The sequence below is a fragment of the Hypanus sabinus genome, chromosome 23 (genome assembly GCF_030144855.1).
Source record: "Hypanus sabinus isolate sHypSab1 chromosome 23, sHypSab1.hap1, whole genome shotgun sequence".
Taxonomy (NCBI): domain Eukaryota; kingdom Metazoa; phylum Chordata; class Chondrichthyes; order Myliobatiformes; family Dasyatidae; genus Hypanus; species Hypanus sabinus.
The window spans coordinates 10,712,509-10,736,170 of NC_082728.1; the positions used below are offsets into that span (position 1 = coordinate 10,712,509).

A 23,662-nucleotide genomic window follows, 5' to 3' on the forward strand; every position below is an offset into this window, starting at 1 on the left:
AATAGGGAGTTTATTTAGAGATACGGAACTTCTGGCCCAATGAGTCTGCACTGCCCAATTATACCTATGTGACTAATTACCTCACTAACCCATACATCTTTGGAATGTGGATACTATAGAGAGATTGCAGAGGAGATTTACAAGGATGTTGCCTGGATTGGAGGGTGTACCTTATGAAAATAGGTTGAGCGAACCTGGCCTTTTCTCCTTGGAGCGATGGAGGATGAGAGGTGACCTGATCGAGGTGTATAAGATGGTGAGGGCCATTGATCGCGTGGATAGCCAGAGGCTTTTTCCCAGGGCTGAAATGGCTAACATGAGGGGGCATAGTTTTAAGGTGCTTGGAAATAGGTACCGAGGGAATGTCAGGGGTAAGTTTTTCACACAGAGAGTGGTGGGCGTGTGGAATGCACTGCTGACGGCAGCGGTGGAAGCGGATACAATAGGATCTTTTTAAGGGATTCTTAGATACGTACATGGAGCTTAGAAAAATAGACAGCTATGTGGTAGGGGTTACATGGTCAGCACAACATTGTGTACCAAAAGGCCTGTAGTATCCTGTAGATCTCTATGTTCTATGTACTGTGCCACCCTTAAAAAGGTAAAGTGACAGAGAAAGAGCATGGGGTAATTATTATTCAAGGATTTCATTGAATGTAAAAATGAAAGGATTTGTTCAAGGAAGCTGTGACTAGATACACATTAAAGCACACTTGTCAATCTCTTACCCAACTATTGCACTGAATAATTCACCAACAGATTGGGACAGCTTGCTTCAAAAGCACAAGATGTAATGGAAAGGCCATTGAACAGTTTAGATCTGTGAGATTTTAATTCCAGAAAGCTACTTCCACAAACTACCTGTGGGTTAGCAAAAGACTATATCTAAATCTGACAGCACTGAAAGTACAAACCTGGTTACAGCAAGGTCTGCCTGGGAAACAGAGGAGGGTATCTTCACAAACTCTTCACATAAGTAGCAATCTAAATGTGGGAGAAACAGACAGAATATTGCACAAATCAGCTTGTGATCAGAAATTGAATGCACCTCTTGAAAAGAGAGACTGACTCCAAATTTTCTTGTGTATTTTTCCATGGAATCGTAAAAAGTTTACAAGGAGGTAATGTACAGTAAAACAGTTTCATGCTACTGTGATGCAATTCACCACAGGCAAAACCATCCCCACCATTGATCCCATTTACAAGGAGTGCTGCCACAAGAAAGCAGCATCTGGGTCAGGGTCACTTCTCACTGCTGCCATCAGGCAGGAGGTACAGAAGCTTCCTCCCAAGAGTGTAGGGGAACAGGGGAGATGTTGATAGAGGTATACAAAATTATAAGGGATATAGATGGGGTAAATACAAGCAAGTTTTTTTCCACTGAGGTTGGGTTGCATAGATCAGAACTAGGAGTCACGGGTTAAGGGTGAAAGGTGAAATATTTGAGGGTGAACTTCTTCACTCAGAGGGTAGAATGAGCTGTCAGCAAAAGTGGTGGATGCCGGTTCAATTTCAACATTTTAGAGAAATTTGGATGGGTTCATGGATGGGAGGGGCATGAAGGTCTATAGTCCTGGTGCAGGTCGATGCAATTGATGGGGCTGATCAGATTAATAGTTTGACATGGACCAGATGGGCTGAAGGGTCTGTTTCTGTGTTGTAGTGCTCTATGACTCTAAGCCTTAGGTTGCATACCACCAGGTTCAAGAACAGTTATTACCCTACAACCATTGGGTTCCTGAACCAGTTCTTCTTTTTGGTTGTTTGTCAGTCATTGTCAGTTCATGCATAGTTTTTCATAAGTTCTATTGCTTTTTTTTTGCCTGTAAATGCCTGCAAGAAAATGAGGTAGCATACCACACACTCAGTGGCCACTTTATTAGGTACATCTGTACACTTATTAATGCAAATATCTAATCGGCCAGTCATATAGCAGCAACTCAATACATAAAAACATGCAGACATGGTCAAGAGGTTCAGTTGTTGTTCAGACCAAACATCAGAATGGGGAAGAAATGTGATTGAAGTGACTTTGACTGTGGAATGATTGTTGGTGTCAGACAGGGTAGTTTGAGTATCTCAGAAACTGCTCATCTCCTGAGATTTTCACACACAACAGTCTCTAGATTTTACAGAGAATGGTGCAAAAAACAAAGAAACACTTAACTGAACAGTAGTTCTGTGGTTGAAAATACCTCGTTAATGAGAGAGGTTAGAGGAGAATGGCCAGACTGGTTCAAGCTGACAGGAAGGCGACAGTAACTCATTTAACACCACATGTTACAACAGTGGTGTGCAGAACAGTCTCTCTGAACATACATGTTGAACCTTCAAGTGGATAGGCTACAGCAGCAGACGACGACAAACATACAGAAATGTACACTTTAAAGTGGCCACTGATGTACTTTGATGATAAAATTTATGTTGAACTTTGGAAAAAGTGCTACACAAAATAATTCCTTCCTCCAGCACTAGTTTATGGCCCTGAAGGGCACAGCTCAAGTGCACATTTGAGCAGTTTCTAAATGTGATGGAAGTATTTGTCTCTATTGTCCTTGAAGGACCGGAGATCGGGACTAAAACCAATCTATGAATGATGTGTAGGCCAATCAACAATCAACTTGGAAACAACAAATTCCCATAAATACCATTGAAGTCATGGTCTTGGTTGTTTGGCCAAGAATTAAGCATCTACTGATTCACTATCACACAGACCCCTGGACAGGACATGGGGGCCAGCCTGGAGCAGTCACAACAGGGAATCCTGACCTATTACTGGATGTTGAGGTGCTATACTCCTCCAGGTTGCAGTGAGTGGTTCAGTCAGCGGAGAAGATCGTTAGCTGTCAGCTGCTGACATTGAAAGACCTGTTCATCACCAGAGCCAAGAGCTGAGAAAATGACTGCTAAATCCACTCATCCTAGTAGCCACCTATTCACCAAAATGCCATCAGGGAGATGCTACAGGTCCATCATCACCAGGATTACACATCATCTTCGAAGCTTCTCTCCCTGTAGCTATCCAGGAAAGTAGTTCTCAACAAAACTCACTCAGGTCTAATACACAAACTGTCTGCACAACATCTGTTAAATAGTCTTTCCTTGTTTGTTAATAATTATTAGTCTGTTCATATTTATTTACAGTTTACAGTTCCCAATGTTTAAAGTTTACAGTTACCGTTCCATAGATAGATTTGCTAAGTATGCCCGCAGAAACAGAATCTCAGGGTTGTATGTGGTGACATGTATGTACTCTGATGATAAATTTTACTTTGAACTTGATTTATTTAAAGTTGATTATTGACTTTTGTGCACACGATCGTTCTGCTAATTGTTGATCGTTCATGGCAATTTGCACTGTTGTCTCGTAAATTACTGGTTGCTGTTGTGTTGTCTTTTACAGTATTGTCTTGTGTTTCATGCTTGGCACTGAATCACAATCAATTCTGGTCAAAGATGACCTTGGACTCAGAACTGCTGGTGTTTACAGGATTCCTTGTGAATGCCGAGCAGCTTATATTGGCCAGGCCTGACACAAGGTGGAAACACGCATCAAGGAACACAAGGGTTACTCAGAGAGATCAGCGGTTGCACAAAACTGTGCGCACAACGACCACTGGATTGACTTTCATGGTGCAGAACTACTGTGCCGTGACAATGGCTTTTACAACTGCCTGGTGAAGGAAGCCATTAAAATAAGATGAGAGAATAAGAACTTCAATGAAGTCGAAGGTCTCGTTCTAAGTAGGTGTTGGAATACGATTTTAAATGAGGTGGGACAGAGGAAACCTGACTGGTTGAGGACTAACCAATTAGGAGGGTTGGACGACAGGAGTTGAATATATATTCCACTGGACTAGACATGCCTAGGCATCATCATCCCTTATGAAGATAGTGGAATCTGTCATTGAAATGGTGGTTAAAATCAATACCTTGGCCCCGCTGGAAGCTTGAGAAGAGTTTTTTTGTCATATACACCGAGAAAGTACTAGGTCCTTTTTCAATTTTGGTATATTTCACATACTAGCAATAAAGTGATTCTGAAACTTGAAGGCAGCCTCTCATGTCCCACTTCTGGCAAAGATCAGCTGGCTCCGACAAGGGGCTGAAAGTGTAGCCTCCAATCTATTTAATACACTTTAGGCCACAGAGGCAGCATGACAAATAAACTGCCAAGTCCAAATTTTATTTTTGTAGAAGTGAGTAGAGGCTTTGCACTAGGAGCAGGGTGTAATACCCTTTTTGATGTACTGAGAATCTAACACTAAGGAACATTTTTAGCTCACAAAGACCGAGGTTATCTAGAAATAAAGGAGTGACCCACCTCCTATTCTCTGATAGTTCATTCTTGCTAAGGTGGGTTGATAAATTCTTGATTAGTAAGGGCATCAAAGGATACGGGGAGAAGGCAGGAGAAGGTAGTTGAGAGTGATAATATATCAGCCCTGACGGAATGGTGGAGCAGGCTCGATGGGCAGAATGGCCTAATTAAGCTCCGATGTCTTCTGGTCCCATATCACTTGAGAGGTGGTTCTCTGTTTTTTAAATCATGGTACATTTCACACAGCTACCCTGTCATTCACTTGCGTTTGGACAAGTAATAATACAATTCCCAAGCACATTCACCTGTCAATTCTTGTAATATTTCTCTTTTATATCTTGTTCATTCCTCTCTTTTCATCCCAGTTCATCCTATATCTGCCTATCATTTGGTCAATTCTTTCTCTGAGAGAAGGGATAAGCCTTTAAAGCTCAGAGGTTCAAGGTGCGATAGTGACACTACCTCATTATTATTATTTTTTATTATTTATTAGTTAGAGAAACAGTGCAGAACAGGCCCTTGCAGTCCAACAAGCCGCACTGCCCAGCAACCCACCTATTTAACTCTAACCTAACAACAGGACAATTTATAATGACCAATTAACCTACTAACTGGTACGTCTTTGGACTGTGGGAGGAAACCCACACGGTCGCAGGGAGAACGGACAGTCCTCTTACTGACGGCACCAGAAATGAACTCTAAACTCCAACGTTCTGAGCCAAGTAGCGTCACACCATCCACTATGCTATCATAGCACCCCCACTGAGTACCTTACTGATATGCCAGTCATTTGAGATCAGAGTGCCCAGCGCCAAGTCCGTGCTTACTACTAGACTTGCCACTGCTGCAAATTCCAGCCCTTTGTGAATGACAGCAACTACTTTTAACCATTACAAACCTTTCCATAATGGGCTGCATTCCCCAGCTGAAGCAGGTGGCAGATGAAGGCAGCTGAAAATAACAGTTTGGCAGTAATTTCCTGCATCTTAGCTTGACTGTACTTAGCAGCTGAAGTCAACAATTAGATTTGCTTCAGTTGTCATATGCATATTCACGAGAATGATCCCTGGAGTGAAAGGGTTAACCTGTGAGTAGCATTTGATCTGCGCTCAGTGGAGTTTAGAAGAATGAGGGGGAAATCTCATTGATACCTATTAAATATTGAAAGAACTGGATAGAGTGGACATGGAGAGGATGTTTCCAATACTGGGGAATCCAGGACCAGAGGGCACAGCCTCAGAATAGAACAACATCCCTTTAGAACAGAGATGAGGAGAAATTTCTTTAGCCAGAGGGTAGTGAATCTGTGGAATTCATTGCCACAGATGGCCGTGGAGGCCAAGTCACTGGGTATATTTAAAACAGAGGTTGATAGGTACTCAATTAGCAAAGGTGTCAAAGGTTGTGGGAAGAAAGTGGGAGAATGGGGTTGAGAGGGATAATATATCAGCCATGATGTACTTGATGGGCAAAATGGCTTAATTCTGCTCTTACGTCTGATGGCCTTAATTGAAACATCCAGTGAAATGTGTCATTTGCATCAAATCACAAATGTCACCACGCTTGCAGCGCCAACATAGCATGCTTACAACTTACTAATTCTATCCCATACATCTACGGAATGTGGGAGGAAGCCAGAGCACCCAGAGGAAAGCCACGGGATCATGGGGAGTATGTCTAAACTCCTTAGAGATAGCGATGTGACTTGCACCCCGATCATCAACCAACGGGTCCGTGGAACCCAGGCTGAGAACTCTGCTTTAGAGAGCTGCTAAAGTATACTGAAAGAATGATGTGGAAGGCGAAAGAATAGTCATGGTACCACACACAGAATGCTGGAGGAATTCAGCAGGTCAGACAGCATCTGGGTGGCACAGACCATAGTGGTTAGCACAACATTTTACAGTATCAGTGACACCAGTTCAATACCCACCGCTGCCTAAGGAGCTTGTATGCTCTCCCCATGAACGTGTGGGCTTCCTTCAAGTGTTCTGGTTTCCTCCCACAGTTAGCAGGTCCTGTGATTAGGCTAGGATTAAATTGGGAGACTGCTGGGCTGTGCAGCTCGAAGGGCCTATTCCATACTGTATCTCAATAAATAAGTAACTATATAAATATATCCTATGGCAAGGAATAAACAGTTGACATTTTGTGCCGAAACGTCAACTGCTTATTGCTCTCCATAGATGCTGCCTGACCTGCTGAGTTCCTCCAGCATTTTGTATGTGTTACTCTGGATTTCCAGCATCTGCAGAATCTCCCGTGTTTAGGACTCATCACGGTTTAACTGAGTTTGACCATTTGAATTCAACTATGCAAGTCAATCAACTGTTATTTAAGGACCTTATTTCCTACATAGCTGTTAATTCAAGTTGAACATTGATTAGTTAAGACTGTGAGTGGGAGGAGCAGAAATAGGAAATGGATTATTTTATACGGGGTCCATTATGAACACCAAAAAGGTAACAGGTGAAAGGATAATTATGCCGACCAGAAGAAATTATACAACATATCCAGGGGCAGGAAAACAAAATCACTGAAACATTAACTCAAGGAAATCAAAATAAGTAAGGTTGCGTTACTCACCCATTCTAACTTCAGAGCCAAAGTGGACAAGAGCTGCAGGAAATAGGTTTGCCTGAAGCGAAAAGAACAAAGAATTGTGATGTATCTTTACAGATGGCTGTCATTATGTCTTCACTCTTAAGTTAACTGAAACCCAACAACCCAGAGCACCAGTCATGAAGGAGCAGAAATGGATACTAAACAGATTTTCTCTCTCGTTACCGATACTTGCCAGAACATTTGCAGATCAGTGTTACTGCTGCCCACAGATGCTGAGCTACCACCTTCCAAATTAAGCCGGAGTTAAAAATGTGGAAAAACAAACAGCATAAAGAAAAGAAGGATCACTGATATCATAGTTTTGGGAAAACTAACTTCCCCCTAGATTCATTAAAACATCCTAAAATATCTTGCAACCAGTGTATGCAAGTTCTCACAGCGAATGAGTTAAATGCTACACCTTTTATGCTACTGTTTGAACTGTGGTAGAAATCTCTGCTATTTATCAAATGCTGTATAGCCAGCTGAATATTCACAACTTATAGACTCACTTTCAAGCACTCTACAACTTATGCTCTCAGTATTATTTATTTACTTTTTTAAAGTATTTGCACGATTCGTCTTCGCTTGCACATTGGTTGGTTGAAAGTGTTATAGTTTTTCATAGTCTCTATTATTTATTTTCCTGTGAATGCCCGCAAGAAAATGAATCTCAAGGTAGTATATGGTGACGTATATGTACATTGGTAATAAATTTATTTTGACCTTTGAATATGTCAAAGTAAATTTTGATTTTACTTCTGAAAGGTAATACCTTACAGTTTCTGATTATCTTTATTTGTCACTTGTACATTGAAACATACACTGAAAAGTGTTGTAGGCGTCAATCTGCTGGGGGCAGAGTGCTTCTGGTGTCCACAACTCACTAACATTAACCCGTACGTCTTTGGAACATGGGAGGGAACTGGAGCACCCAGAGGAAATCCACACAGTCAAAGGAAGAACAGACAAACTCCTGACAGGCAGTGGTGGGAACTGAACACCAAATGCTGATTTTGCTGGCACTGTAAAGCACTGTGCTAACCACTACGTTAACATGCTGCCGTCCTGGTGGCTAAAGTCATCATCGTTCTGTACTTGCAGTACGAATCACTTTAATGTGATGAGGGGTGATATAAATGGAAGTATTAGTTATTCAGACCAACCAGCTGATGACTCACCCCCACCACCACTCCCCAGGCAGGTCTGAGGCATCTATTCCAGGTCTGCCTTGGGCTGAGATCTAGAATTCAGGAAGAACAACTCATACATTATGTTATGGATGATATAACCCAGAGACACAGAGCAGAAACGATCAAAGACTGGATTGGCTGCTCACATCTGGTCCACTGACCTTATCCCTGGTATCCATGCACGTGGATAGGCTGCGCTGGTTTGCATTTATTTTCTGCGAGATTGAATGCAAGGTCCCGCTTGTCACAAGTTACTCTGATAAAAATACCACTGAATGGTTTGTGTGAACAAAGGAGGGACTAGGAATAACTCCTGGGCCAAATGATCCTGGTGAATGGTGATGGTGGGGGTGGGTTTACAACGTGAACCTTCCTGATGATCCAAAAGTCAGATGGGCTTCTGTCAGCTGTAACTAAAGATGGCATGCAGAGGTCGCTCTGTGCTTTTCAGCTCCAAGCTTCACATTATTTTGGGTAAAAAAACAGTTCTGAATCTTTCATGTGATAGGTTATATCAGTCTGATCATAATCTTATGAGCAACATTCCACAGCACCCTCGCCTTTGAATCACATACAAATTAATCAACAGCGTCAGCTCAGTGTCATAAACTTCCTCTTCCTTCAATACCACAAATCACTGAACTTCGTTGTGGTCTGAATGTTTAGATTATTAGATGTCTGTTATTTTCGCTGTGTAAATCTTTGGAATGCCGGAATTAATGGGTGGACGGAGTGGGGGGGGGGGGGGAAGTGGGCGACGGTAGTGGTGATTGGCAGGAGAAAAAGGCAGCATTTCTGATTTTCCATCAGGCGAACTATGATTAACAATAAATTAAATTATATTGCATTTTATTAATCTTACGTAGTCTAATTCTGGGTCTGGCAGACCTCCAACTCCCTCCTGGTCTACAGTCTATAGCAATTAAAACTGGTATGAAATCAGAATCAACCACTCTATGTATATAAACTATCTTATTTACTGTGTTTAATTATTATTGTGTTCTTTATTATTGTGCTTTTTTGTGCTGCATCCTATCCGGAGTAACGATTATTTCATTCCCCTTTACACTTGTGCACTGGAAATGACATTAAACAATCCTGAATTCTGAAGACTTTGGCAATGCCTGAATTATTTTGGAATATTAAGTGTCCTTAGATAAGTGAAACAAACTGACAGGTAGCAATCAGGATCTCGATTGCTTACCCCCTCATTAAAGGGCATTTCCTGCCAATTAGTTCCCACGCGTTTGTTTTCTGCCCATTTGGCAGAGTGAAGCAGTACAGTGTGAGGCACGAAAAACACCATAATTATTGGCACATCAGTTCCCGTCATAAGCAAGAGCTCTACATTGTGTGAGTTAAATGCCAGACGCAGCTTGGCACGACTCCTGTCGCACTAAATCTTGAGATTCTCAAAAAGAAAAGAAGAACTTAGGTTTACTCCAACCTGGTTCTTGTAACATCTGGTTTTAAAATAAAGGGACCTCAAAATCTACCTTACACAATCTCTCACCCTCTTGGTGTTGTAAGTGATAAATCTAGCAACAAAAGGAAGCCGCCCGTTTATAAGACAACTGCATCTTTGTTAGGAATTTAAACCAGGGAAAAAATGTTTTGTGAAGTGATGATGGTGCTCCAGACAAGGTTGTCAGGCGCAAAGGACACGCAGAGAAAAGAAAAGAGTTCTACCATTCTAACACTAATACACAGGATCATCCGTAATCGCTTCCGTTCCCAGACAGCCACAAATAGGATCCCACTGAAATCTCACCAGTGGAAGGCCGTAAGCTGAGACAAGTTTTCTGAAGAGCCCACCACAGTCAAGGAAACGTGCGCTCCTGTGTGAATCCCCTGCCACATCTCCTACTTGCAGTCCCAGAGACCCCGAGTTTCTTATCTCACTTAGTATTACAAATTTGGTTCCACTGTAGAATTAAGAACATACTTGCACTGAAGTAAACACAAGAGATTCTGCAGATGCTGTGAATTCAGAGCAACACACACACACAATTCTGGAGGATCTCAGCAGGTCAGGCAGCATCTATGGAGAGCAGTCGATGTTTTGGGTTCATCAGGACCATAAGTCAAGCCAAGGTCCTGACAAAGGGTCTTGGGCCGAAATGTCAGCTGTTTATTCAAAGGTCCTAGTAAATTTATTATCAATGTGCATTTATGCCACCTTTTACTACCTTGGGATTGATTTTCTTGTGGGCATTCATAGTAAATACAATAGAATCAATGAAAAAATGAATACAACAAAGACACCAAACAACCAATGTGCAAATACAAAAGAAAAAATCAAACAAAATAATAACAATAAATAAGTAAGCAATAAATATTGAGATGAGATGAAGAATCCTAAAACGTGAGGCCATAGGTTGTGGGAACATTTCAATGATGGGACAAGTGAAGTTGAGTAGAGTTATCCCCTTTGGTTCCAGAGCCTGATGGTTGAGGGGTAATAACTCTTCTTGAACCTGGTAGTGTGGATCCTGAGGCTCCTGTACCTTCCTCCTGATGGCGGCAGCAAGAAGAGAGCACGGCCTGGGTGATTGGGAGGTGGGGGGGGGGGGGGGTGTCCCTGATGATGGATGCTACTTTACTGTGACAGCACTCTCTGTAGATGTGCAAGTCCGTAGGTTGTGGGAACAGTTTAGTGTTTGGGGTGAATGGAGCTGAGTGAAGTTATCTTCTCCATAGATGTTGCCTAGTTCCTGCAGCATTTTGTGAGTGTTGCTCTGGACTCATACAAAGTTTTTATATCCATGTTACAGCATTCGAAAACACTTCAGAGTGTAACAAAGTACTTCCCAAGCATACTCACCATTGTAACAGAAAACCTCGAACACACTTTCTGCATGGCAAGCTCTGATGTACAACAATCACTAGATCACCAGTAACGTTGCTTCAGAGCAAAATATTACTGAGGACAATATCTGATTGATTGAAAAAGTGCAGGAAAAATTTACAAGAAAAATTGCCAGGATCTGAGGACTTGAGCTATAAGGAAAGGTTGAATATGTTAGGATTTTATTTCCTAGAGTGTAGGAGAATGAAGGGAGATTTGATAGAGGCATGCAAAATTATTTGGGATTTAAGTAGGGTAAATGCACTGAGGTTAGATGAGACTAGATCCAGAGGAGATGGGTTAATTCTTTATTTTATTTATCTACATTATTTAGCTACATAATGCAGAGTAGACCCGGCCACGCTGCCCCAGCAACACCACTACCCCGATTAACCCTAACCTAATCACAGGACAATTTACAATGACCAAATAACCTTCCCAGCACATCTTTGGACTGTGGGAGAAAACCGAGCACCTGCAGAAAACCTATCCATTTCACGGGGAGGATGTACAGAACGACGCTGGAATTAACTTCTGAATTCCAGAACTGTTACCCCAAGCTGTCATAGTGTCATGCTAGCCGTTATGCTGGTGAAGGGTGCCCATTTAAGTTGAGCCTGATGGGGTAATCCTTTCTGACTCTCCTAATTTCATTCTTAAGCTCCTTCCTGCTAGCTTTATAATTTTCTAGATCTCTATAATTACCTAGTTTTTTGAACCTTTCGTAAGCTTTTCTTCTTGACTAGATTTTCAATTTCAACAGCCTTTATACACTATGGTTCCTGTACCCGACCATCCTTCCCCTGTCTCACTGGAAGATATCTGTGGAATGCTATGCAAATAGCCCCTGAACATTTGCCACATTTCTGCCTACATTTCCCTGAGAACATCTGTTCCCAATTTATGCTTACAAATTCCTGCCTGATAGCCTCATATTTCTCCTTACTCCAATTAAACGTTTTCCTAACTTGACTGTTCCTATCCCTCTCCAATGCTATGGTACAGGAGATAGAATTGTGATCACTAACTCCAGACTGCTCTCCCAATGAGAGACCTGACACCTGACCAGGTTCATTTCCCAATACCAGATCAAGTACAGCCTCTCCTCTTGTAGGCTTATCTACATATTGAGTCAGGAAACCTCCTGAACACACCTAACAAACTCCATCCCATCTAAACCCCTTGCTCTAGGGAGATGCCAATCAATATTGGGAAAATTAAAATCTCCCATCATGAAAAACCTGTTATTATTGTACTGTTCCAGAATCTGTCTCCCTAGCTGCTCCTTGATGTCCCTGTTACTATTGGGTGGTCTATAAAAATCATCCGGTAGATTTATTGACCCCTTCCTGTTTCTAACTTCCACCCACAGAGACTCAGTAAGCAATCCCTCCATGACTTCCTCCTTTTCTGCAGCCATGACACTATCTCTGATCAGCAGTGCAACACCTTCACCTCTTTTGCCTCTCTCCCTGTCCTTTCTAAAACATCTAAAGCCTGGCACTTTAAGTAGTCATTCCTGCCCATGAACCATCCAAGTCTCTGTAATGACCACAACATCATAACTCCAAGTATTGATCCATACTCTAAGCTCATCCGCTTTGTTCATGATACTCCTTGTATTAAAGTATACACATCTCAAACCATCAGTCTGAGCACATCCCTTCTCTATCACCTGCCTATCCTCCCTCTCACACTGTCTACAATCTTTTTCGATTAGTGAGTCAACTGCCCCTTCCTCCGTCTCTTTAGTTCGGTTCCCAACCCCCAGCAATTCTAGTTTAAACTCTCTCCAATAGCCTTAGCCAACCTCCCTGCCAGGATATTGGTCCTGCTCAGATTCAAGTGCAACCTGTCCTTTTTGTACAGGTCACACCTGCCCCAAAAGAGGCCCCAATGATCCAGAAATCTGAACCCTTGCCCCCTGCTCCAACCCCTAAGCCTCGCATTTATCTCTATTTCTATACTCTCTGTAACGTTGCACAGGCAGTAATCCTGAGATTACTACCTTTAAGGTCCTGCTGCTCAACTTCTTTCCTAACTCCCTGTAGTCTGTTTTCAGGACCTCCTCCCTTTTCCTACCTATGTCATTGGTACCAATATACACCATGGCCTTTGGCTATTCACCTTCTCACTTCAGGATATCGTGGACCCTGGCACCTGGGAGGAAAGCTACCATCCATGTTTCTTTCTTGCATCCACAGAATTGCCTGTCTGACCCCCTAACTATTAAGTCTCCTATCACTGCTGCCATCCTCTTTCTTTTCCTACCCTTCTGAGCCACAGGGTCAGACCCTGTGCTAGAGGCACGGTCACTGTTACTTCCCCCAGGTAAGTCACCCCCCCCCCCCCCACAATGGTACTCAAACAGGAGTACTTATTGTTAAGGGAGACAGCCACAGGGGTACTCTCTAGTATCTGACTTGCCCTTCCCTCTCCTGACTGTTACCCATTTATCTGTCTCTCAAGGCCCCAGTGTGACTACTTGCCTATAGCTCCTCACCCTGACCAGATGAAGGTCATCGAGCAGCATCTCCAGTTCCCTAACCCGGTCTCAAAGGAGCTGCAGCTTGACGCACCTGGTGCAGATGTGGCCGTCTGGGAGTCTCCCGGACATCTCACATCTGACATCCAGTACAGAACACTGGCCTCACAGACATACTTCCTATTCCTATTCTTCACAAGTAACTTAGCTCCCCTCGACCTGTTATTACTGAAGCCCTGTTGAGACAAAGCCCTCCTACTCTGAATCCCTCTACTCCAGTGCCCACTCTGTAAATCTGTCTTCTTTTTAAATTCTTCCCGCCAGTCTAACTCGCTGCCGACCACGCGCCTGCTCAGAAGTGCCTCGATCAAACCACTGAAGAAAAAAAAATTCTGTGCTGCAGTGCTCAAAGATTTTTATGACACTTGGTATAATTACCCTTGTCATTGAAATAATGTCATGGGATCTCTTCTACACACCATTAAATGTAGAGGGGACTATGGTTAACAATCACACTGAAATGACCATAAGATGCAGGAACAGAATCAGGCCATTCAGCCCATTGAGTCTGCTCTGCCATTCCATCATGGCTGATTTATTATTCCTCTCAACCCCATTCTCCTGCCTTCTCCCTATAACCTTTGACACCCTGACTAATCAAGAATCTATCAACTTCTGCTTTAAATATACCCAATGACTGGGCCTCAACAGCTGTCTGTTCCCAGAACATTTACGGAGGGAGTGCTGTCCTTTTAACATTTCAGATGAGTCCTTTCTGTTTGCTGAAGTGGGTATTAAATAAAAAACTTAGCCCCTAATTTGAAGGCAAACAGAAGAGTTTCTACTGGTGCAATGCTGCCTACAATACAGAGCTGACCTGCAAGGAGGTATCTCCAATAAATGTTATTGAAATTTGAATATTAAGACATAGATTAATTACATAGTTTAACTAATTATCGATTGCACATGACTCATGGAGTGCGTAAGATGGTAAGTGGATAGCTAGCACCTTTATGTGGCAAAGGATTGGTAGATGTTGAACTCTTGTAGGTTAAGAAACTGCAAGGGTAAAAGGAACCCGATGGGTCGGCTGCAGCGATGCCTGGATTTGAGAAATTCAGTTCTGAATGCTGTTTGCTTGCTTTATTATTTGCACGATTTGTTTTTGTCCCCCTCTCTCTGCACATTCAGTGTTTGATAGTATTCTTATGTTTTTAACAGGTTCTTTGTTTCATGGCTGCCTGGAAGGACACGAATCTCAAGGCTGTATAAAGTATATATACTTTGATAATAAATGTACTTTGAACTTTGAAACTGCCTTCAGCAACCTGGTTCAGAAGCCTTAATTTAAAACTGAAATTGAAATCATCTCCCAATACTGTCAGCCTGTTAAATTTTAACCCCTTAAGAGACAGCTTAATGCAACAGAAGTCAGCCCAAAATGTGTCGCTCAGTATTGCTAACATCAATAAATCTGTACAAATTTCAACTGTAAGTGATATGAAGTTCTGAAGGGTCAGACAAAAGATCTTTTTGCATTGGTTTCTGTTCAATCACAATGGAAGGTGAATGCAACACTTGAATCGAATCTGAGATGGTTAAGCTGAACCTATTATAAACACCACCCCCCAAAAAATTACCATATAAATAACGATTTCTCCAATTCCTTGGTGTTTTTTCCCCTATTGAAATGTGATCAGGATCTTTAGAAGTTACGAATGGTAATCTAAGGGATCTGAAAAGGCAGTCTGCCTTTTCCAAAAGCTCCCTTCTAGAAAGCACAGTGGGGCTATTAAAAAAACTTCATGCTGTCTTAAAAGTTTCTTGCCCCAGTTAATCTCATCAATCTTTATAGTTATTCCCTCAACCCCTCTGTTACCCCCCCCCCCCCAAATCAATACACTGCACTGCAAACACTTAAAACCACTATTGATAATGCTGTTTACATTCTAAATACATGCTGGTAAATTGTGTATTTAAGCACAATGTATTCCATCTCTGTACTTTATTTTTTACATTATTCTTTATGTTATTTTTTGTTGCATGTCACACCCAGACTAACACTCCACAGCAAGCTCCTAATACATGTAAATGGCGAGAAGAATTGATCGGTGATGCTTGAAGCGTTTTGTAAGGGTGAGTCCAGATGAACTCAGCAGTTGAAAGAAGCTGGGGGCTTGGGCCCTTGCAGTACTGGTGAGAAGGTGGGAGGGGAGTGGAATTCTATCAATAACTATTTGATTTTATTTGATGTTGATAATTAAAATAGGGAATGAAGATCTGCGATTAAAATCATTTGAAGTGAGATGCAATAAAGACATTTGAGAATCACTCACCTAAGGCAGGAGAGAAGAGTGTGGTATGGGAAGAATTTAAAGGAATCCTTCATTAATGTATGTAAAAATCCCTAAAACGCTCAAAAAGGTAAAGTGGGTATATATTACATTAAAATTTCAAATGATCAAACACATCGTCTCAGTATTTTTTCTTCCCTCTCTTTTTCACACTACTTATTTAATTTAGTTTATATATATATACTTTTTATTGTAATTTATCTTTTTTATTTCTATGTATTACAATGTACTGCTGCCACTAAACTGTAAATTCCACAACAGTCAGTACTGTGCTAAGGTCCTAGGCATGTATATGGTATATAGCTGGGGTGCCGGAGACAGTACTGTATTTGTCAACATGGAGCAGAGAGCGAGCTTATAAATCTGGCAGGAGTAAAGGATGTTTGGAATGGCCAAGGGTGCAGATACATCCAGTCCTTAGACATCGGGCAAGGTGATTTGATTCCAAATAATTGGTTTATTGATTATTACACAATATCTTTCTGGTGCTTCCCACTCCCTCCTCTCTCCCTTCCCCTCTTCCCAACCATGATTCCCCTGTTCCCTGCCCACTTCTCACTCTCAGTTCTCAATACAGACCCATATCAGAATTGGGTTTATCATCACTCATGTATGTCATAAAATGTTTTTTTAATTGCAGCAGAGAAAAGTGCAACATATAAAATTACTACAGTACTGTGCAAAAATCATAGGCACCTTAGCTATATACTCTTGCACAATACTGTATGTTGGTGATATAAACCGGGTTCTAATTCCGACATCCAGGTGATCCTGTCTACGATTCTGGGCTGCCTGAAACCTGACATAAATGATGCTGATAACAAAGCAGGAGAGGGAGCATATTATAGGAAACTCTTCCATCCAAACACATTGTTGCAGGCTGACAAGTGTCACACAGCAGGTCACTTTCTGTTGCTTAGCAAGTAATGAGATGATTTGTTTTACAAGACAGGTATGGTTACAGGATTATGAAAATATAATCACATTTTCACATGTGTGACTTTACAATTACTCAGCTGTGGAACACGGCTACTTCTGTTGAGTTTTTTTAAGGTGGGAGTACAGTGGGGAACTACCTCCAGGTCTACATGTTTATCAAAGGACTGCTCTGCTCTCTCCAGGCATTTCAGTTAGAGTCACAGGTTTCCTGAGAACAAAATTATGTCTAGGAGGTGTTGGTTTCCAGGGCAATCCTTTGTCTTTCCTTCAAGAAGGCTACATAATACACATAAAATTCTGGAGTCAGAGTTTCAGATCCTGATGAAGGGTCTCAGCCTGGGACATCGACTACTTATTTCCCTTGGCAAGTGCTGCCTGACTTGCCAAGTTTTTCAGGCATTTTGTGTATGTTGCTCAGGATTCCCAGCATCTGCAGATCTTCAGAATCTCCTGTGTTTAGCTCTTCCATAATTATTTTATAAAGTGATATCACATTGAATACCTGCTTATGTTAATCCTGTGGGGGAAAATGATACTAAAATATCTAAAGAAATTACTTTGATTAGCAGTGAATTTAGCTTAATCTGATTGCCACAATGAAGTACTATCTACTCTTAATTAGATTCTAATCAGGCTAAAAGCAAGAAGGAACCTTTCCTTTTCTTTCAACATGTTTAGTTTGACTAATAGATAACATGATAGTTTGCTTAGCATAAACTGACATGAAGTCAAGAAGGAGACTTATTTTTCATTCTTGGCGATGCTCAGAGCTGGAAGAGAGTGGATGACAGACAAGACTACAGATTGTATGTACTTTAAAAACATAAAATGCTGGTAAAAAACTACTGCTGACAGTTTTTTTTTCTCCCCAGCATTTGACCTGTAATGTTAACTCTGTTTCTCTTTCCAGACTTGCAGCTGAACTTTATTTATTTATTGAGATACAGTGCGGAATAGGTCCTTCTCTTCCTTCGAGCCGGGCAGCCCAGCAACCCCGATTTAACCGTAACGTAATTACAGGACGATTTACAATGACCAATTAGCCTACCAACCAGTATATCTTTGGGCTACAGAGGAAACTGGAGCACCCAGAGGAAACCCATGCAGTCACGAGGAGAACATACAAACTTTTTACAGAGAGCAGCGGGAACTTGCTGAGTATTTCCAACATCTATGTTTTTCTTTCAGATTTCCAGCTGTTTCTTTGATTTTTGCTTTTGACGGTAAATTCTGCACTTACTAGGTTTCTCAGTGTGCTCCATTGACAGGTGCACTTACAATTGATGAGGATATACAAGCGCTTGGAGAGTTGGTGGTCATGATACAACTTATGCCAAAACACCAGGAGAATCAACAAAAAAATGCATAAGATTTCAAAATCTTACAATAAGCAGACAGGGCATTAATTTGACCTTCTGTCTAAAGTGGCGGCATGTTTGCATGATGAAACACGGCTGGGATTTCCCACGTGGACAAGTTACTAACATCCCACACACCCAAAAGACAATTTACAGAGATTGGGTATCAGCCAGTAAGCGGGCAGCCCTGGGGCTTTTGATGTTGACAGGAAGTATCTGTACAAATTGAGAACAGTTTCAAACAGTAAATACATGTCATCAGAGGATGAGAGCAGACATTCCTATTCAAGGCAGTGCTTAAGAAATTCAACTGAGATCGTTATTTTCAGAAAGATTCTGACCTAAAGGACAATGGATGCCTAAAAGTATGTTACTAAGGAATAATTTGTTGAATTGGTTTAGTTTTGCATTGGATATAAAGTGGAAGTGTAAAATATGCTCCTGGCTTAAATCTGGAAACACAGGAGGGATACCAGGTGTAGAGGAAGCTCTGCACAAAGGCACATTCTTTCATTTCTGTCTTTCAAATGAAACATTAAATCAAGGGCCTTATGTTCTCAGGTAAATCACAAGAGCGTAGGACTGATCCTCCAACTTCCGGCCAACATATATAAAATGGAAACTGATATTACTCGGCAAAGAGATAAATAACCAACAACTATTTATTATGACATGAACTGTACCTAATACAATAATTTGCACACACACAAAAAAATCTATAAAGTCATCATGAATATTAACAATTCTACACATCATAACACCCACTTTCTCAACCCTGTCAAAAGATCTCTGCTTAAAAAACATTTTGTAAAGATATTAAAAAAAAATGCATGGACTAAAAGCTCCATTACCTTTCTATGATGTAACCTTTAGATCTTCCTGTCCTGTGTCTCCCTGTAATTTCTCCCCACTGTACCTTGCTTGTAAACTGTTAGCAGAATTTAAAACCACAACATTTTACCAGTCTTCAGCAACAGTTACTAAGTAGAGTTAAAAGGAAATAGAAAACAATACTGCTGAAGGAATGTCATAATCTGATTTTACTTTGCTTCGATAATGTTAATGCGCTTCTGAAAAGGTTAAGCCTGCACATTAAAAACGCTACTGCCCAGTGTTAGTGTCGTTTATTTAATCAATCTCCTTCCAAAATATCTCGCAAATCCTCCTGAGTAGGTAGAGCTCCAAATGTGGTGAAAGATTTCTTTCTTTCTTCTCCATTTGATGCTTATGGATTTGGGCTGTTTGTAATTAAAACCACTTGCCGCTGCTATCTTTGCTCTTTGCATGGCTCAGAGATCAAACAAAGCAGCAATTGCTAGACACCAGGTTTTAAAAAAACATGTAGTGGTAAGGAATATTTCCAGCATGAATAAGACCCATTGATTGTATTTTAAATTAGTACGACAAATATAATGGCAGTGTCCACCGTGCATCCTTCCGTACCAAATCATTTAGTCAGGAGGGCAAGTTTTGTTTTAATATATAAATAACTACAGGGCAAAGTCAGCCCCTTGATGTTCTCACCCACACCTAAAGTATGTGTGTTTCACTGACACGGTGAGCAATGGCCATCTTTCACAGTTCTCCAAGCACGCATATGTTTTCTATCAAACAACATCTGCATAGGAAAGCTTTACTGACGTTTCTGAAGTTAAGTAGAGAAGACACTGTTTTCTAGTCTTCCGATTGGAAACCTTGCTTATAATTGTACAACTTGATGAAACAGCATCTGATGCTTAAATTTGCCAATCAGAAAAGCAAGAGCGAGGAGCAGAAAATTTGAATCTGCCTTTTATATTCCGTCGTTATCCTTTATCAACCGGCACCCACCACAGATTTGATGAAATTAGCATAAAGTAATCGTAGAATCATGATATGATTTTGCTTTCAGCAGTTTATTACGCTGGACTCCAAAATGAAACAGGAGACTGTGACCCAAACACCTATCAAACACTGTAAATCCACGACTTGACAGTACTGAGTGAAATTTAAAAATCTGCAGATTACACACAGCTTGAGAATATCTTAAGCACTGGGGCGATAAGCAATAGACTGAAAAAGACAAAATGAGTTGATGCATGTCAGCAGAAGTTAAATGGAGTGAGCTAAAAGGGAAGTAGAGGAGATGCAATGTGAACTAAACAGTACATTTTTAAGGAGGCTTAGGAAGGGAGAGTGATCTCTCAGGAATCATGCGTGTAAATCTTTGAAGATAACAAACTAGGTTGTAAAATGGTTGTAAAATTTTACAAAACCCTGGATGGATATCAGAAGAACCTGTTCAGTTCTAAGCATCACCAAGAGGATGGCCATCAAAGTTAATGAAGGTAAGTAAAGTGACTTACTATAATGGCAGGGACAAGGGGCTTTCTTATACTTACACACAGAGATCAAAAATGCTGGAAGGAGTCTGATATGTTCTGACAGAATACACAGAAGTTGCCAGTAAGGTGGTATGGAGGGGCCATTGCACCGGATCGAAAAAAGCAGCAGAAAGCAGCAAACTCAGCCAGCTCCATCATGGGCACTAACCTCCCCATCATCAACAACATCTCAAAAAATCAGCATCCATCGTTAAGGACCCTATCACCCAGGACCTGCCCTCTTCTCATTACCACCATCGGAGATGAGGCACAGAAGCCTCAAGGCACACACTCACCATTTTTGGTGCAGCTCCTTTCCCATTGCCAAAGGATTCCTGAACAGACAATGAGCCCATGAACTCCATCTCAATATTTTTGCTGTTTTTCCATTACTTAATAGATTTATATCTATCTAACTTTAGATCATTTAGAGTATTTTATAGCATTATGCTATATTTTATAAATTTTATATATTTATAAATGCTATATTTTATAGCATTTTACTGCTGCTGCAGAATAAGAAATCTCATGACATATGTCAGTGATCATAAATCCAATTCTGATTCTGACTGCAGAAAGGTCACAGATCTAAAGCAATCAGCAAAAATAACAGGAGAAAAGCCAGAAAACGCTTCCTTACTTGACTATATTGGAGTAAATGAACAGTGGGAGCGGGTATCAATATTACTTTCATGAAAGGGAGTTGATATGCAGAAAGTTTGTTTGCAATTTAGGGGAGTCACGATTGCGTAGCGGTTAATGCAACACTATTACATCTCGGGGCGTTCCGAAGTTTAACTCCAGTGTCGTTCTGTAAGGAGTCTCTGTACATCCTCCCTGTGGAATGTGTGGGCTTCCCCTGGGTGCTCAGGTTTCCTCCCACAGTCCAAAGACATACTGAGTAGGTTAACTGGTCATTGGAAATTGTCCCGGGATTAGGTTAGGGTTAATCAGAGCTGTGAGGTTTCTGGAGTGGTGTTCGGAAGGGCCTGTCTACCTCTAAATAAATAAATAACATGCGGAAGAACGGAGAAAGAACAGGGAAGTGAAATTAATTGGATAGTTCCAGGTAGTGTTGGTATAGGTAGGAATGGTCTCCTCTGGAATTGTATTGTTATTCAGAAGTAACACCACAGTCCTCATCCTAAACAGCAAAAGGTAGCATAACCCAACCCCAGACATCATTTTCCCACTCTCACTGAATTCATTTAAAAATAAATTATGTGTATTTTTATTAAACCTAACATAGTTTTTATCTGACTAAGTGTTCAAGAATGGGAGTGATTATCAGAATGAACATCATCACAGATTCCTGCAGCAGCATATTTCTGGTACTAAAGTGTATTTAACATTATATTCAAAGCTTGACAATGTGAAATATTGGGAGTTTCACTAATCACTCGAATCAGCCCTGGAGAATTTCACAACAGTTTTCTCTTTTTAAAACTTTATCTATAAAATGAAATACTACAACCAAGTTTTAGTGGGGATTCAAATCATATAATCTACCCTATTTGATAGTTCTGAATTTTGTTGCCTATAAGTTTAATCTAATAGTAAATAAAATTCAGAAGGCTGAATAATAAATGCAGAGTGGAGAGTGCTGTGTCTGTGCAATTGCATATGAATTAAATAAAAACATGCGCTCAGGAAATGGCTTTAACTAGCACGTGTGTGTGTGTGTGTGTGTGTATGTGTGAGAGAGAGAGAGAGAGCGAGAAAGAGAGAGAAAAAAAGACAATGTGAACAGGTAGACAACAGCCCATAAGTAGTGCTAAGGGAAGTTATTGCTCTAAAAGAAATTGCTGTACACTACAAAGAGTATCCTAACTGGTGGTTAAGTGGCCTGGTATGGAAACACTAATGCCCAGGAACAGAAACATCTACAGAAAGTGGTGCATACACCCCAGTCTATCATAGATAAAACACTCCCCACCCATGAGTACATTTACAAGGAGTGCTGTCACAAGAAAGCAGCATCCATCATTAAGAAGCCTCACCATCCAGGCTATGCTCACTTTATTCCATTAGACAGATGATACAGGAGCCTTAGGTCCCACAGCAAGAGTGTCAGGACAGTCATTACTCTCCAACCATCAGGCTCGTGAACTGGCATGGATAACTTCAATCACCCCAACTCTCAGCTGATTGCACAACCGACAGACTCACTTTCAAAGACTACATTTCATGTTCTCAGTATTATTTATTTTATTTTTTTATTTGCACAATGTCTTCTTTTGCCCATAGGTTGTTTGTTAGTCTTTGTTTTTGCATAGTTTTTCCATAAATTCTATTGTACTTCTTTATTTTCCTTTAAATGAGTCTCAATGAGGCAGATGACAATATATGGTATACGTACTTTGACTGATATCATCTCATAATACAGTCCTACTTAACAAGAACTTCTCAATCTGTAAGAGTATGAGGGGAATATTGAGATTTAACAGCAAACATTTAAATTGAGTTGGTGTTTAGAGGGCAGACAGGCCATCTTAATCCTCCATAAATTGTGTTATAGCTTGTTATGTAATAGTTAAAAGTATTAACATAGCCATAAGCACACTGAGATTATTTGTGTTTATGGCAATGTTGGGAGACAAAAGTTGGCCGTTACAGAGAATCAGTCAAGAGTTTAATGTCATCCAACTTATAGCATTTGCATCCACAGCATTTTAGGATGGCATGGAAACTGTGGAATGGACGTTCAATCCAGAACAGAAAGGAAGAGCGCTATCAATTATCTAAGCAACCTTTTCTTTCCCTCAGTCATCAGATTGCTTTAACCCACAAACACTAACTCATGACTTTCCTCTTTTGCACTGTTTTTAAATGTCTTATTGTAACTTATAGTTGTTTATTTTCTTATATTGCATTGTACTGCTGCCACAAAACATTAAACTTTATGAGCTAAGTCAGAGAAAATTAATCTGATTTGGAGACAAAACAAACCACAGGTATTTTCCTTACAAAATATTGCGTGAATTTTTAATACTTAATCACTTAAAACAATTAAAACCATCACTGCAGTAGTTTCAAGCCTCACCAGAAAAAAAATATTGTTCACATGGTTTAACAACATCCACTTAACTTTTGATTGTCCAAATTTAGGATCCAGTTTAGTTGCCTCCCTTGTTTACCAGCAGTTTAAATTTAAACCTGAGTTAATGTTGTAAACTGAATTAAATGTGTCTGTCTAA

The 23,662-nt window shown here is 40.7% G+C and overlaps 1 protein-coding gene across 1 annotated transcript in view; it reads right to left on the bottom strand.

The window, feature by feature from the left end:
• aspscr1 (ASPSCR1 tether for SLC2A4, UBX domain containing) overlaps positions 1 to 23,662 on the bottom strand; it is a 296,886-nt gene that overhangs the window by 17,270 nt on the left and 255,954 nt on the right. Inside the window, exons 14-15 of the mRNA XM_059948372.1 lie at positions 6,908 to 6,959; positions 915 to 984 (exon numbers count right to left, since the gene is read on the bottom strand). Of these exons, the coding sequence (XP_059804355.1) occupies positions 915 to 984; positions 6,908 to 6,959 (122 nt within the window). The remainder of the gene's footprint in view (positions 1 to 914; positions 985 to 6,907; positions 6,960 to 23,662) is intronic.